This window comes from Apis dorsata, unplaced genomic scaffold (assembly GCF_000469605.1).
Source record: "Apis dorsata unplaced genomic scaffold, Apis dorsata 1.3 scaffold_137, whole genome shotgun sequence".
Classification (NCBI taxonomy): Eukaryota; Metazoa; Arthropoda; class Insecta; order Hymenoptera; family Apidae; genus Apis; species Apis dorsata.
This window is the reverse complement of record NW_006263429.1, coordinates 788702-801546: the sequence shown is the minus strand read 5'-3', so window position 1 is coordinate 801546 and position 12845 is coordinate 788702. Positions and strand designations below refer to the sequence as shown.

The 12845-nt window shown below is 23.2% G+C and overlaps 3 protein-coding genes across 6 annotated transcripts; 2 read left to right on the top strand and 1 right to left on the bottom strand.

Annotated features, from left to right (window-relative positions):
• The first annotated feature begins 1211 nt into the window (after positions 1–1211).
• On the top strand, positions 1212–3727 carry LOC102676954 (nucleolar GTP-binding protein 2). The gene is made up of 2 exons (XM_006613270.2): positions 1212–1406; positions 1595–3727. The coding sequence occupies exon 2, from the start codon at positions 1600–1602 to the stop codon at positions 3718–3720; it is 2121 nt and encodes a 706-aa protein (XP_006613333.1). The 5' UTR covers positions 1212–1406; positions 1595–1599; the 3' UTR covers positions 3721–3727.
• A 799-nt stretch (positions 3728–4526) lies between these two features.
• On the top strand, positions 4527–11429 carry LOC102676550 (probable phosphorylase b kinase regulatory subunit alpha). 4 transcript variants are annotated; one of them, XM_006613269.2, is made up of 14 exons: positions 4527–5356; positions 5443–5888; positions 5975–6290; positions 6369–6582; positions 6674–6783; positions 7544–7691; positions 7897–8075; positions 8137–8287; positions 8697–8917; positions 9472–10027; positions 10138–10190; positions 10269–10427; positions 10741–10998; positions 11070–11429. In XM_006613269.2, the coding sequence occupies exons 1-14, from the start codon at positions 4874–4876 to the stop codon at positions 11295–11297; spliced, it is 3522 nt and encodes a 1173-aa protein (XP_006613332.1). In that variant the 5' UTR covers positions 4527–4873; the 3' UTR covers positions 11298–11429. The 4 variants fall into 4 exon arrangements, with proteins under 4 accessions (XP_006613332.1, XP_006613330.1, XP_006613329.1 ...); XM_006613267.2 differs by having other exon boundaries at positions 8625–8917; XM_006613266.2 differs by lacking the exon at positions 7544–7691 and adding an exon at positions 6873–7020 and having other exon boundaries at positions 8625–8917.
• Positions 11084–12845, bottom strand: LOC102679615 (39S ribosomal protein L28, mitochondrial; the record flags this gene model as incomplete). The annotated part of the gene is made up of 5 exons (XM_006613292.2): positions 11084–11613; positions 11715–11890; positions 12019–12162; positions 12232–12490; positions 12733–12845. Coding segments are annotated over 5 exons (747 nt in total), but the record flags the coding sequence as incomplete, so codon positions are not given.

Genomic DNA, 12845 nt, shown 5'->3' with positions numbered 1-12845 from the left:
ATTTATAAATAAATTATATAGTAATCAATTATTCTATAATACAAGTATCCAAAAGGTTTAATAATAAAATAAAAAATTTATTAACTTCTCTGTTATAATGGAGTTAATTAATAAATTAAAGTTGCAGAAATAATTAAGTTGTGAATTTACAAAAAAAAAATATTTGTTTGTTTGTTTGTAAAGATATTAAACTATATTATATTGAACCAAGTTTTTAATTAACAAAATTTTGACAAATAATTGTATTCATTTGTAATATATACAATGCTAAGTATAAAATGCTCTGAATAAAGAGATAATTATAATTAATTTTAATAATTTAAAAAATCAAAAAAAGAATTGAAAAATACATAAATAAATAAAAGAATCATTTAATAAAAATAAAAAATAAAAAATTATATTATTTATATAATATTCTAATACATTTTTATCATTAGTATGATTAATTTTATCTGCATAATATTTTATTAAGAATAAAAATAATTATATCTATAATGTTACTTTATCTATATTATATTTAATCTACGATGAAAATTTATATTTAACTATATTTGATAAATGAAGTAATAAGATAATATGTTTATAAATACATATCATATTTTTTTTATAATATATTATTTTTTTAAGGAAAATATTGTTTATTAAATATATTTTTATAAATACCTTTCACGTATAATTACTTATGTATATTTACAAGTAAATGTAATTTGAAATTTATAATATTTTGAAAAATAAAATATATCTCCAAAATATAATTGTCTTTATTTAAAATAATTCTTATATAATTTTAATTTTATATGTACAAAATGAAATAAAAATTATTTTTACAAGTTATTTTTTGCGAAACTATTTTAGATTTCAATATTCTTTTTATTTAAATATTTTTTATGAGCCAATAACTCAATGAATTTTTAGCGGGTTTTATCTTCAGTCTTAAAAAATTGTCTTCATTTTTTTTTAAATTGAATTATATTAATTTTTCGTTATTTAGATAGTTAATATAGTTTAAAATATTTTTTTCTATTCAGAAATATATTGTAATAAAGTTTTTATTCTATGTGACAGAATATGAAAAAAGAAAAATTTATAAGTTATATATTTCGATGTATATAATGCAATTATGTATTATATCTTATATATATCAATAGTATACATATAAATATTTTATTCTATAGTTAATAGTACAATTAGTATTGTATGTATAATTAGTATTGTACACGTGTAGATATCTAACCTTAATCTTTCATGAAATTTTTAAAATTTAATTTATTTTTTTATGTACATGAGAATTAATTTATAAAAAATTTTTATAATTATATAAAAAAAAATATTCAAATTTAATTTTTAATTAGTTAATAATATTTTTAAATAATAATATTTTATAATAATTATAATTGATTATAAATGTAAGTAATAGAAAAACTTGAATAAATATTGAGATATAATGAAATATAAAAATTAATATATATTATATAATATAAATTAATATAAATAAAATTTAAAAAATATTAATTAATATTAATTAATTAATATAATTAATACATTTATATTTGAATGTATATTTGAATTATATGAATTATAAATATTATTTCAGACAAAATGGCAAAATCTCATGTAACAAATAAAGCTCCTAGAAAGGAGGGATTTAAGCGTTCTGGACACAGTATGAATCCTGAACGATCTATAGAAGGATTAAAGGGTGTAGCAAAAGTACGCACAAAAGCAACAATTAAAAGATTGCAAATGTATCGTAATCAAAAACCAAAGCGTGATCGTAAAGGACATATTATTAGTCCAGCACCATTTCAAGGTTGGCAACCGTCTGGTACTATGTCTCGTGTAGAACCTTCACAAAAATGGTTTGGTAATTCAAGAGTTATTTCTCAAAATGCTTTACAAAAGTTTCAAAATGAATTAGGAAAAGCAATGAAAGATCCTTATAATATTATTATGAAACCTACACAATTACCAATAACATTACTTCAACAAAAAGCTATAAATGCAAGAGTACATTTATTAGATACAGAAAGTTTTGAAAGTGTTTTTGGTCCAAAAAAAATACGAAAAAAACCAAATTTGATAATATCATCATATGATGAATTACAAAAATTAGCAAAAGAAAAGGAAGAAACATATAATATGGAAAAGGACTCTAAAGATATTGATCTTATACGTCCAGATGATGGTATTAGAGAAGCTCAAAGAGATTGGATTATGTCTGCAGGACAAAGTAAAAGAATTTGGAATGAATTATATAAAGTTATAGATTCATCTGATGTTATTTTACAAGTATTAGATGCCAGAGATCCTTTAGGAACTAGATCACCTCAAATAGAAAAATATCTCAAAACAGAAAAACCTCATAAACATTTAATGTTTATTTTAAATAAAGTAGATCTTGTTCCAACATGGGTAACACAAAGATGGGTTACAATTTTAAGTACAGAATATCCAACAATTGCATTTCATGCTTCTATGACACATCCATTTGGTAAAGGTTCTTTGATAAATTTGCTGCGTCAATTTGCAAAACTTCATATTGATAAGAAACAAATCAGTGTAGGTTTTATAGGATATCCCAATACAGGCAAAAGTTCAATTATAAATACATTAAGATCAAAAAAAGTATGTAAGGTTGCACCAATAGCAGGAGAAACAAAGGTATGGCAATATATTACTTTGATGCGACGTATTTACTTAATAGATTGTCCAGGTGTAGTTTATCCATCAGCAGAAACAGACACAGAAAAAGTTTTGAAAGGTGTAGTAAGAGTAGAACTTGTTCAAAATCCTGAAGATTATATTTCAGAAGTATTATCACGAGTAAAAGAAGATTATATTCGTAAGACTTATAAAATTATGGAATGGGATAATCATATTGATTTTTTAGAAAAATTGGCACGTAAAAGTGGAAAATTATTAAAAAAAGGAGAACCTGATATCACTATTATTTCACGAATGATTTTAAATGATTGGCAACGTGGTAAATTGCCATTTTATGTTCCACCTCCTGGTTTTGAAGAGCCATTGATAAACATAATGACTGACGAGCTTGCAATTGAAAATAGTATTAAAAAAGATAACGATATTAATATAAATAAAATTAGAAATACATCAATTCAGAATAAAAATCCATCAAAAGAAATAATTCAATTATCTGTAGTACAAGATTTTCGAAAAATTAAAGTTGGTTTACCATATTCGGGTGATGATATAAAAAATAATTTATATTTTGAATCTAATTTTTCTGATAAAAAAAATAATGATATGGAAGAAATTGGATCAGTTTTGTCGGATTTAGATAATAAGAATGAAGAAACCATACAATTTGAAGAAATAATAGAAGATAAAGAAATTGCTCAAAATCTAGAAAATAAAAATAAAATAAATAAAGAATATTCTGATGATGATATTCATTTGCTATTAGAAAAAGATACTTTATTACAAAGTATATATGATGAAGTGGAAAAAGAATATGATTCTAGTGATAGTGAAATTTTGAACACAAATACTATATCAAGTAGTGGTATATTTAAAATTTCTTCCATATCTTCTAAAATGGAATCATTAATGGAAAAAGGAAAAAAATTAACAAGTAAACAAAGACGAGCCATAGAAAGAGCCAATAAGAGAAAAAAAATTGGAAGTAATTTTTATGAAATTACTAATGTAAAAAATAGAAATAGAAATAGAAAAATTCCTAAAATTAAAAGAAAATAATTTGCAAGGAAAAGATCAAAACAACCATATATTAAGTTATTGAGTTATTTGAAGTATTGATATCATATAAACTACAATATCTAAATTTTTTTCTTATTTATATTATATTTTTTAAAAATATATTAAATAAATTGATTTATAAATAGCAAAATGAAAAATATGAAGATACTGATAAATTTAACAAATGATTTTTTTAATATATTAAAATTCTATATATTTTAGAAAATCCATAAATAAATAAAGTATATATTTAAAATTTATAAGTAATTTTTTGATAAATCATTATTTATAAATCATTATATTATAAATTTATTTGTTCAATCATAATAAAATATAAATTGATATATTATATAATTATATATTTATAAATAAAATAAATCTTTTGAATAAATTTGCATAAATTTTGCTGAACAAATAGATAAGGAAAGTAAATAGCGAGAAAAAAGATAAAAATAGAATAAGTTAATGCCATTTTTAGAATACCGCAAATGAAAAATATAAATAGATAGAGTAAAAATTGATATCACTACTATCTCTTTAATTTTTTTTAGAATTTATTAAAAAGTTTGACACTCAAAAGATGTTACTGATAATTAATTCTTATTCTATCTTTAGCTTCCTTCTTTTTTAGCCTTCTATTATTTACTTTTCTTAACTATATTTATTCCATCTAGAAATAATTGATTTATATATATATATAATTTTTAATCTATTTCTATCCTTATCTCACTATTTATTATCCTTGTCTATATTTTTGTTTTTTTTTTATAATCTCAAACAAAATATATATTGTAGTTCTTTAGTGGTAATATAGAGGTCTATTGTGTTTGACATTCGTTTCACATTGTATATAAAATTTTTGTATGCATATTTTGTAATTTGTATATTAAATGTCATATAAAATGTGCATATAATAAGTTTTTATATGATATATTTACATATATACGTATACATATTTTAGTAAGCAAATAAGTATTTTAAAAATTGTATAAAGATATTTTAAAGAAATAATTCAAACATAACCACAAAATGCAATGAATGATATATTTAATTATAATAAATATTATATTAAATATTGAATTATAAAAATTTAATATACTTTTAAGAAAATAGAATTATAAATATTTTCAAGATTTCAATATACATATTCAAAATGCGTAGTCGTAGTAATTCTGGTGTTCGTTTGGATTATTACCAACGAATCGTACACAAAATCATTATGAAACATCAGAATGCAGTTACAGGACTTTTTCCTGCTAGTCCTGAAAATAATCATGCATGGGTTCGTGATAACGTATACTGTATTCTTGCTGTTTGGGGTCTTTCAATGGCATATAAAAAGATTGCTGATGCAGATGAAGATAGAGCCAAAACATATGAACTTGAACAAAGTTGTGTAAAATTAATGAGAGGTTTATTAATGGCAATGATGCAACAAAAAGGAAAAGTTGAACAATTTAAATCCAGTCAAAATCCATGTGATGCCTTACATGCTAAATATAGCTCTGTTAATGGACAAACTGTTGTGGGTGATACAGAATGGGGTCATCTTCAAATAGATGCTATATCTCTTTATTTATTAATTTTAGCTCAAATGACAGCATCTGGTTTACAAATTGTTTTCAATTTGGATGAGGTACATACATTATATTATAACTAATATTCATTTTATATAAAATATTCTTTTATATTATATTTCTAAATATATAAAATTAATTTTAGGTTGCATTCATTCAAAATTTAGTATTTTATATAGAGTCAGCTTATTGTACTCCTGATTATGGAATTTGGGAAAGAGGAGATAAAACAAATCATGGGTTGCCAGAATTAAATGCTAGTAGTATCGGAATGGCAAAAGCTGCAATGGAAGCAATGAATGAATTGGATTTATTTGGTGCAAGAGGTGGACCTACTTCAGTAATTCATGTATTAGCAGATGAAGCACAAAAATGTCAAGCTGTTTTACAATCTATGTTACCACGAGAATCAAATTCAAAGGAATTAGATAGTGGCTTATTATCTGTTATAAGTTTTCCAGCATTTGCTGTAGATGAACCTAATTTAATTCAATTAACAAGAGACGCAATTACTAAAAAATTACAAGGTCATTATGGATGTAAAAGATTTTTGAGAGATGGATATAAGACGCCAAAAGAAGATCCTAATAGGTAAAATATAATTTTTAAATTTTATTTTTGTGCATATTTTTAATATTTACTAATCAATTTTTATTAATTAATTATATTTATATTAGACTTTATTATGAACCATGGGAATTACGTATATTTGAAAATATAGAATGTGAATGGCCTTTGTTTTTTTGTTATTTAATTGTGGACTACTGTTTCCAAGGCAATAAAGATGCAGTAATAGAATATACAAAACAATTAGAACAAATAATGATTAAAGCAGAAGATGGAATAAAATTAGTACCTGAATTATATTCTGTGGAGACTGCAAATGTATCAGCTGAATATGCTGAACCAGGTAGTCAGAAACGTATTGCATTAGGTAGATGTCCATTTATGTGGGCTCAATCTCTTTACATATTAGGAAAATTATTACAAGAAGTAAGCATATAAATATAGGAAAAATAAAAATAGAAATTTATTTAATTATCTTTTTTAAATCATATTTCTAATTAATAGGGATTTCTTGCTGTGGGAGAATTGGATCCATTAAACAGACGTTTATGTAGTGAAAAGAAACCAGATGTTGTAGTACAAGTTGTTATTTTAGCAGAAGATGCTGAAATTAGAGAAAAAATAGCTCAACACGATATTCATGTACAAACAATTGCAGAAGTTGCACCAATTGAAGTGCAACCAGCAAAAGTTCTTAGTCATTTATATACATATTTAGGTATTTTTAAAATAAATTTATCAATTTCATCAATATATTTATTTTGTAAATTTTAATTATTTTTGTATTTATTTATAATATGTTTTTTTAGGTCGAAATAAAAAATTAGGATTATCTGGGCGTAAATCAAGAGATGTAGGAATTTTGAGTACCAGTAAATTATATTCCTTGAATGATAAAATATTTGCATTCACTCCGCAGGTAGGCATTTTGATATTTATCGAACTGTCATCTCTCTGTACTTTTATTTCTTTTCTTATGTTGCCTCTTGTTCTTGCATCAAACATTAGTTGACAGACATGACCCGCTTCTACATCGCATCGGACTATGAGCTCATGATTGACATATTCAAAGGCGAAATTAATTTCTTGAAGTCTAGCTGGCAGAACATGTTAGGCCGGCCTCTTGTGGTCATGCCCCTCAAGAACATTCATCTAGGTACAGTAATTTAATATTTAAAAACTATAGTTTTCATCTGTGTTACTTTTTCTTGTCTATTACATAAAAAATTGTAATAATAAAATTTCATGATTATAAAACTTCAAAGTAATAGAGATAAAATATATAGTTTTTAAATAAAGAAGTTTCCTTTCGGAATTTTAAAGTTTCCTTATTGAAATTATGCAAATACATTATCCAAAAAACATCTAACATGTCTGCCTGCATGCGTGCATTTGTTTTTGTTATCAGTTTTGCTTTAATGGCTATGGAAGGTCTTGCAATTTGATTAGCTATTATTAATATTTTGCTAATTATTAATTTTTATCGTATAATAAGTTAAGTGTTATTGTCTTCATCATGAGCAAAATCAATTAATGTTGAATATTTTAACGAAAATAAAATAGTTTAAAAAAAACAAAGAGGAATTGAGGAAAGGCCGTTTTTTCTTCAATATAAAATCTAACATTCTAAGAAGAATGCTTATGTGTGCGGTGGTGTGCGCGTTTGTTGCATGTCTTAGAACTTTGACGCGGAGGAGTACTACACGACAAATGATGCAGCCCTCCTTGCCAACACTTTTACAACCAACTTGGCCTTCCTCACCATCAACTGGAAGCAAATGCTCGGCAGGCCAACTATAACACTTGTTGCTACTCATAATCATCTAGGTATGCCACAGGCAGCTTTAGATCATCATTCAGGATAAAAATTTATTTAAAATGTGTACTAAAAATAGGATAGAACTTTGTTAAAAACAATATGTTAGAACCAATATAAAATTTGCACATTGCTTCTTTTATTTTTTGACAATAAAATCAATATTATATATTATATATATTTTATATTATATATAATACATGATTGTCATTTCAGATCAAGGAAAGATACCATTAGCAATGATAACTACTATGAAAAAATTAAAAAGTGGTTATATTAATGGTACTCGAGTTTCGCTAGGAAACTTAAATGATTTTTTGAGTACATCTTGCATTACAAATCTAAGCTTCTTAGGAAGTTCTGAAGATGGTAAACCCGATAAATTAAATCCTCAGGTAAATAATATTTTTAGAAATTAATGTAATTTAATATTTTTTTAAATTATACACATTTTAGGTTCAACAATATTTAGAAGAACATTTGATGCGTGCATTTCCACATCGTACAGGACTTCTTAATAGACCTATAATTAGAAGTGGAAAAAATTTAAGACGCAAAATGTCAGTAAAAGGAGCTATAAAAAAAACAAGATCAATTGCTGTAGAACGTAAGTGATATTTATTTTCTTTATTATTATTACAAATTACTTAATTTTTTTAACATTCTTATTGCATGCTACTTAAAGTGGATCCTTAAATATTTATACAATATGATCCTATACTATGGTTCCTACCATCCTACAAGAATGTAAGTTTACTAACTCTTAATTTCCAAATTATAATAATAAAAAAGAAAATATAAGAATAAAAAATTTAACATCTTTAAAAAATTAAATTTTTTTTTAAACATATTATTACAAATTGAACTCAATATAATAACTAAATAATTCGATAATTAGTAAAATAATTTTTGAAAAAAAAAAAAAATAATTATATAATTTGTAGCTGAAATTCTTGGGATGGCAGGAGAAGATAGAAGACCTTCTGCTATTTTAAATACAAATCCATTTATTGAAGTGACAGATACAACATTAACTTCTAATCCTATGCAATCAACTTCAATGGATCGAATACCTTCTCCTACAAATGAATTATTATCATGGACAAATTCTCCTAAGTTACATAGGCATAGAGGTATAAATGAAACTCAATATGCAGATACAGAAGTTGAAGAATTGTTAACTATGCTTCGAGAAACAGAAAGTTTAGAAGAACAAGGAGACATTTTACAATATCTTGTAAGTGTAATTTAATATAAGAAAGAAAATATTTTATTATATATAGTAGATTATTAAAATTGCATAGAAATAATTAAGAATAGAGAATTGTTTATTTAAAATCTATTTTAAAAATTTTTTATGAGATGTATTAAAAATAATGATTAATAATGAAACAATGTATTTTTTATATAACATATGATTAATTTTTTATATAATTATTCTTAACTCAATAATGAAAAATTCTTTTAATAATAATTGAATATATAATATTTTAACTTTTTAATGTCTATATAATTTTTTTAAAAATAAATGATTAAAGGAAATATAAACAATAATAATAATAAGGAATACAATAATAAATACAATAAGTATAATTAAAAAATTTTACTTCTAATTTTTTTATACTTTATCTAAATGAAATAGCTTTATTTTAATTAACATTGAGAAATTATTTACAAAATTTTAAATATAAGCATAACATATATAAAAAAAATTGTATTATGTAAGTATTATGTTTTGTTAAAGGATTAAAGATATTTTTAACTTTATTTAATAATAATTTCAACATTTAGGTTGATTCTCAAGGTTTATATTTTAATACTGGCATGGTAGAAGAAGGTCATCCAGTTTTGATAAAAGATTTACTAAAAGATTTGTATGAAAAAGCATGTCAACAAAAAATGTGGGGTATTGTACGTCATACAGCTGGTATGTTAGGAAAACGGGTCGAAGATTTAGCCAAAGCAGTTACTGATTTATTAGTTCGTCAGAAACAAGTTACGGTTGGAATGCCACCAACTAACGAACATACTATTGTTGCTCCATTGCCAGAAAATGAATTACGAACTTTAATTCATCAAGCATATGGAGATGATGAATCTACTGCTATGTTGACACAAGAATTACTTGTGTATTTAGCGATGTTCATTAGAACTGAACCACAATTGTTTCATGAAATGCTTAGACTTAGAGTAGGTTTAATCATTCAAGTAATGGCTACTGAATTATCAAGAACTCTAATATGTACTGGAGAAGAAGCATCTGAACATTTGCTAAATTTATCACCTTTCGAAATGAAAAATCTTTTACATCATATTATGAGTGGAAAAGAATTTGTTATTAGTAGTGGTATGTTTATCATGTTTTTTATTATTATATTCTTAATTTACTTAATAAAATAAAATAAAAATATTATCATTTAAATATTTTTATCAAAATAAGAATATTTTCATTTTTAGTTGGTCGAGGAAATTTTTCTGTTATCAGTTGCAAATCTAGTAAAGTCAGTAAGGTAATAAAATTATCGATATGACGATTATTAGTTTTAATAGTTTTATTATAATTTTAATATTTTTTTTATATATTTTAGAAATCACAAATTGGAGGTTTCTTAAGTCCTGATCAAACTGATGGTAACGAAGCAGAACCAGATCGACAAGGTCAATGGCTACGACGAAGAAGATTAGATGGTGCATTAAACAGAGTACCAAGAGATTTTTATCCTCGAGTATGGCAAGTACTCGAACGAGTAAGTATACTTATTATATCTTAAATTATAATGAATAAAATTTTTCTCAAAATTTGAAAAGCAAGTATTCCTATTCGTTATTGCTATATTTATATATATTTATAAATATATATATATAAAAAATATCACTTAATGATTAATTAAATCAAGATATTTAACAATAGATATTTAACATAAAAAAAAACTGTTTTCATATTGGATTATAATTATAATTCAAATTTTTTTCAAATTTTATTTTTAAATTTTAAAATTTTGTTAAAATTTAAAACAACTTATATTTAAAATTTTTCATTAAAAATTTCAACTTTTATAGTGCCAAGGTTTAGCAATTGAAGGTAGAATTTTACCTCAAAATCTTACACAGGAAATGACACCAGGAGAATTAAAATTTGCATTAGCAGTAGAAACTGTGTTAAATACTATACCACAACCAGAATATCGTCAACTAATAGTCGAAGCTTTAATGGTATTGACTTTAATAACTGAATATAATGTAGTAACTTCCTTGGGTGGACTTATTGCTGTTGAACAATTAGTTCATAAGGCTAATGCTATTTTTTTAGATGATCAGGTATAATTTCGATATTTAATATAATAGCTATGAAGTAAGATATACACATTGAATCTATTTTAAATAATTAGATGAAGATCGATGGTGATGCTACTTTATGTTGTGCCAAACCAAAAGAACAACGTGAAACAACTGCAATGGGAAATCTACTTTGCGGTGGAGCAGCATATGTTTGTCAACATTTTTATGATAGTGCTCCAAGTGGTAGTTTTGGAACAATGACATACATTACAAGAGCAATAGCTACATTATTAAATTGTTTACCAAAAGATAGTGATTTAGAATGTTCAATATCATAATTATTTATTTTTTAAAAATAAATAATAAAATTTTGAAGTTGATTTATATCTATCTATATCTTATAATTTATATTTATATTAATTATTTAGAATTTGTTTGTGAAATATAAAAATTTAATTAAAAAAAAAAAATATTGTTCAATTTCTATAATAAAATTACCAGCACTTTTAATGCATTAGATATATGATAATTTTTACTAATTATTCTATAATTAAATTCTTTTATTTTATTTAATTATATTATACACTGTAATACATATATTATTCCGATTTTGAACTCGTAAAAGGATTCCAATTTAATTTCCATGTTGAAGACCTGTGAAAATAACTTTCCATTAATAAAATAAAATAAAAAATTCTATTATTTTTTTTTTCATTAAATATAAAATTAAATAAAAGATAATTTACTAAACATACTTTTCTAAAGTTTTTTTTGCTTTTTCAACTTCTTCTTCTTTAAGTTTAGCAATTAACTCAGATCTAAATTGAAGTTTTAAAGGTAATATTTTATTTACTTGTTCTTTCTGTTTTATCCATTTTTTACAAGCTTCCTTAAATGTTAAACCATACCATTCAATTTCTTCTCGTGTATACTACAAATATATATGTATTATTTAATATATTAATTAAATAATTAAATATTAAAAATTAATTAAAATAATATTAAATTAAAATAACAAAATTAATTAAACAACATATTAATTAATTAAATGTTAATTACTGGTGTTAAATATTCTTTATATTTAGTATAAATTTCTTCTCTTTTAACAGTATCATTTGGATATAAAGTTTTGTCGGCCAATGACAAAAGTATTTGACGTTTTATTTTTAGTGCTAGTTCAGACTTTAAATCGCAGGCAGGAGTCTGTAAATGATAAAATATAAAATATGATATTTGAAATATGTAAATATTTTTTACAAATAAACAATATACCTTTAATAAATAATGATCAAAACCATAATGTTCATTAATTAAATCAATAGTTCTATTGGTGATAACAACACTCAAATATGTATCTAATACTTCACTATAAACCACAGATTTTTTAAGTGTAGGAAACCAAAAATGAGGGTGTCTGCGAGCATATTTATTTTTTTTTGTAAAACCTTGTATTACAGCTTCACCACCCCATATACCTTGATGAAATTCTTTAGGATATAATAATGGTAATGGTACATTTTGAACTGGATATCTAAAAATTAAAATTTATTTAATAATACTAAGTTTAAAAGAATATAAAAATAATAATAATAATAAAAAATTAAATATCATTAATATAAGAAAAAAATTATTATTGATATATAATATATTGATATTTTAATTCAATATTTAAGAAAATCAATATTAAAGAAAAAATTCTTTAATCAATATTAAAGAAAAGATTTAACAAATTTATTATTATTATATTAATATATTATATTATTAATTATTTACACTTCTTCTGTTTCTTCATTTCTTACATATTTGCCCTCTTGCTTTATATAATGCACAGCAGTTGGTATTTGTATTTTCCATTCTCTCCAAAACTTTTTATATTCTTGTGGTAA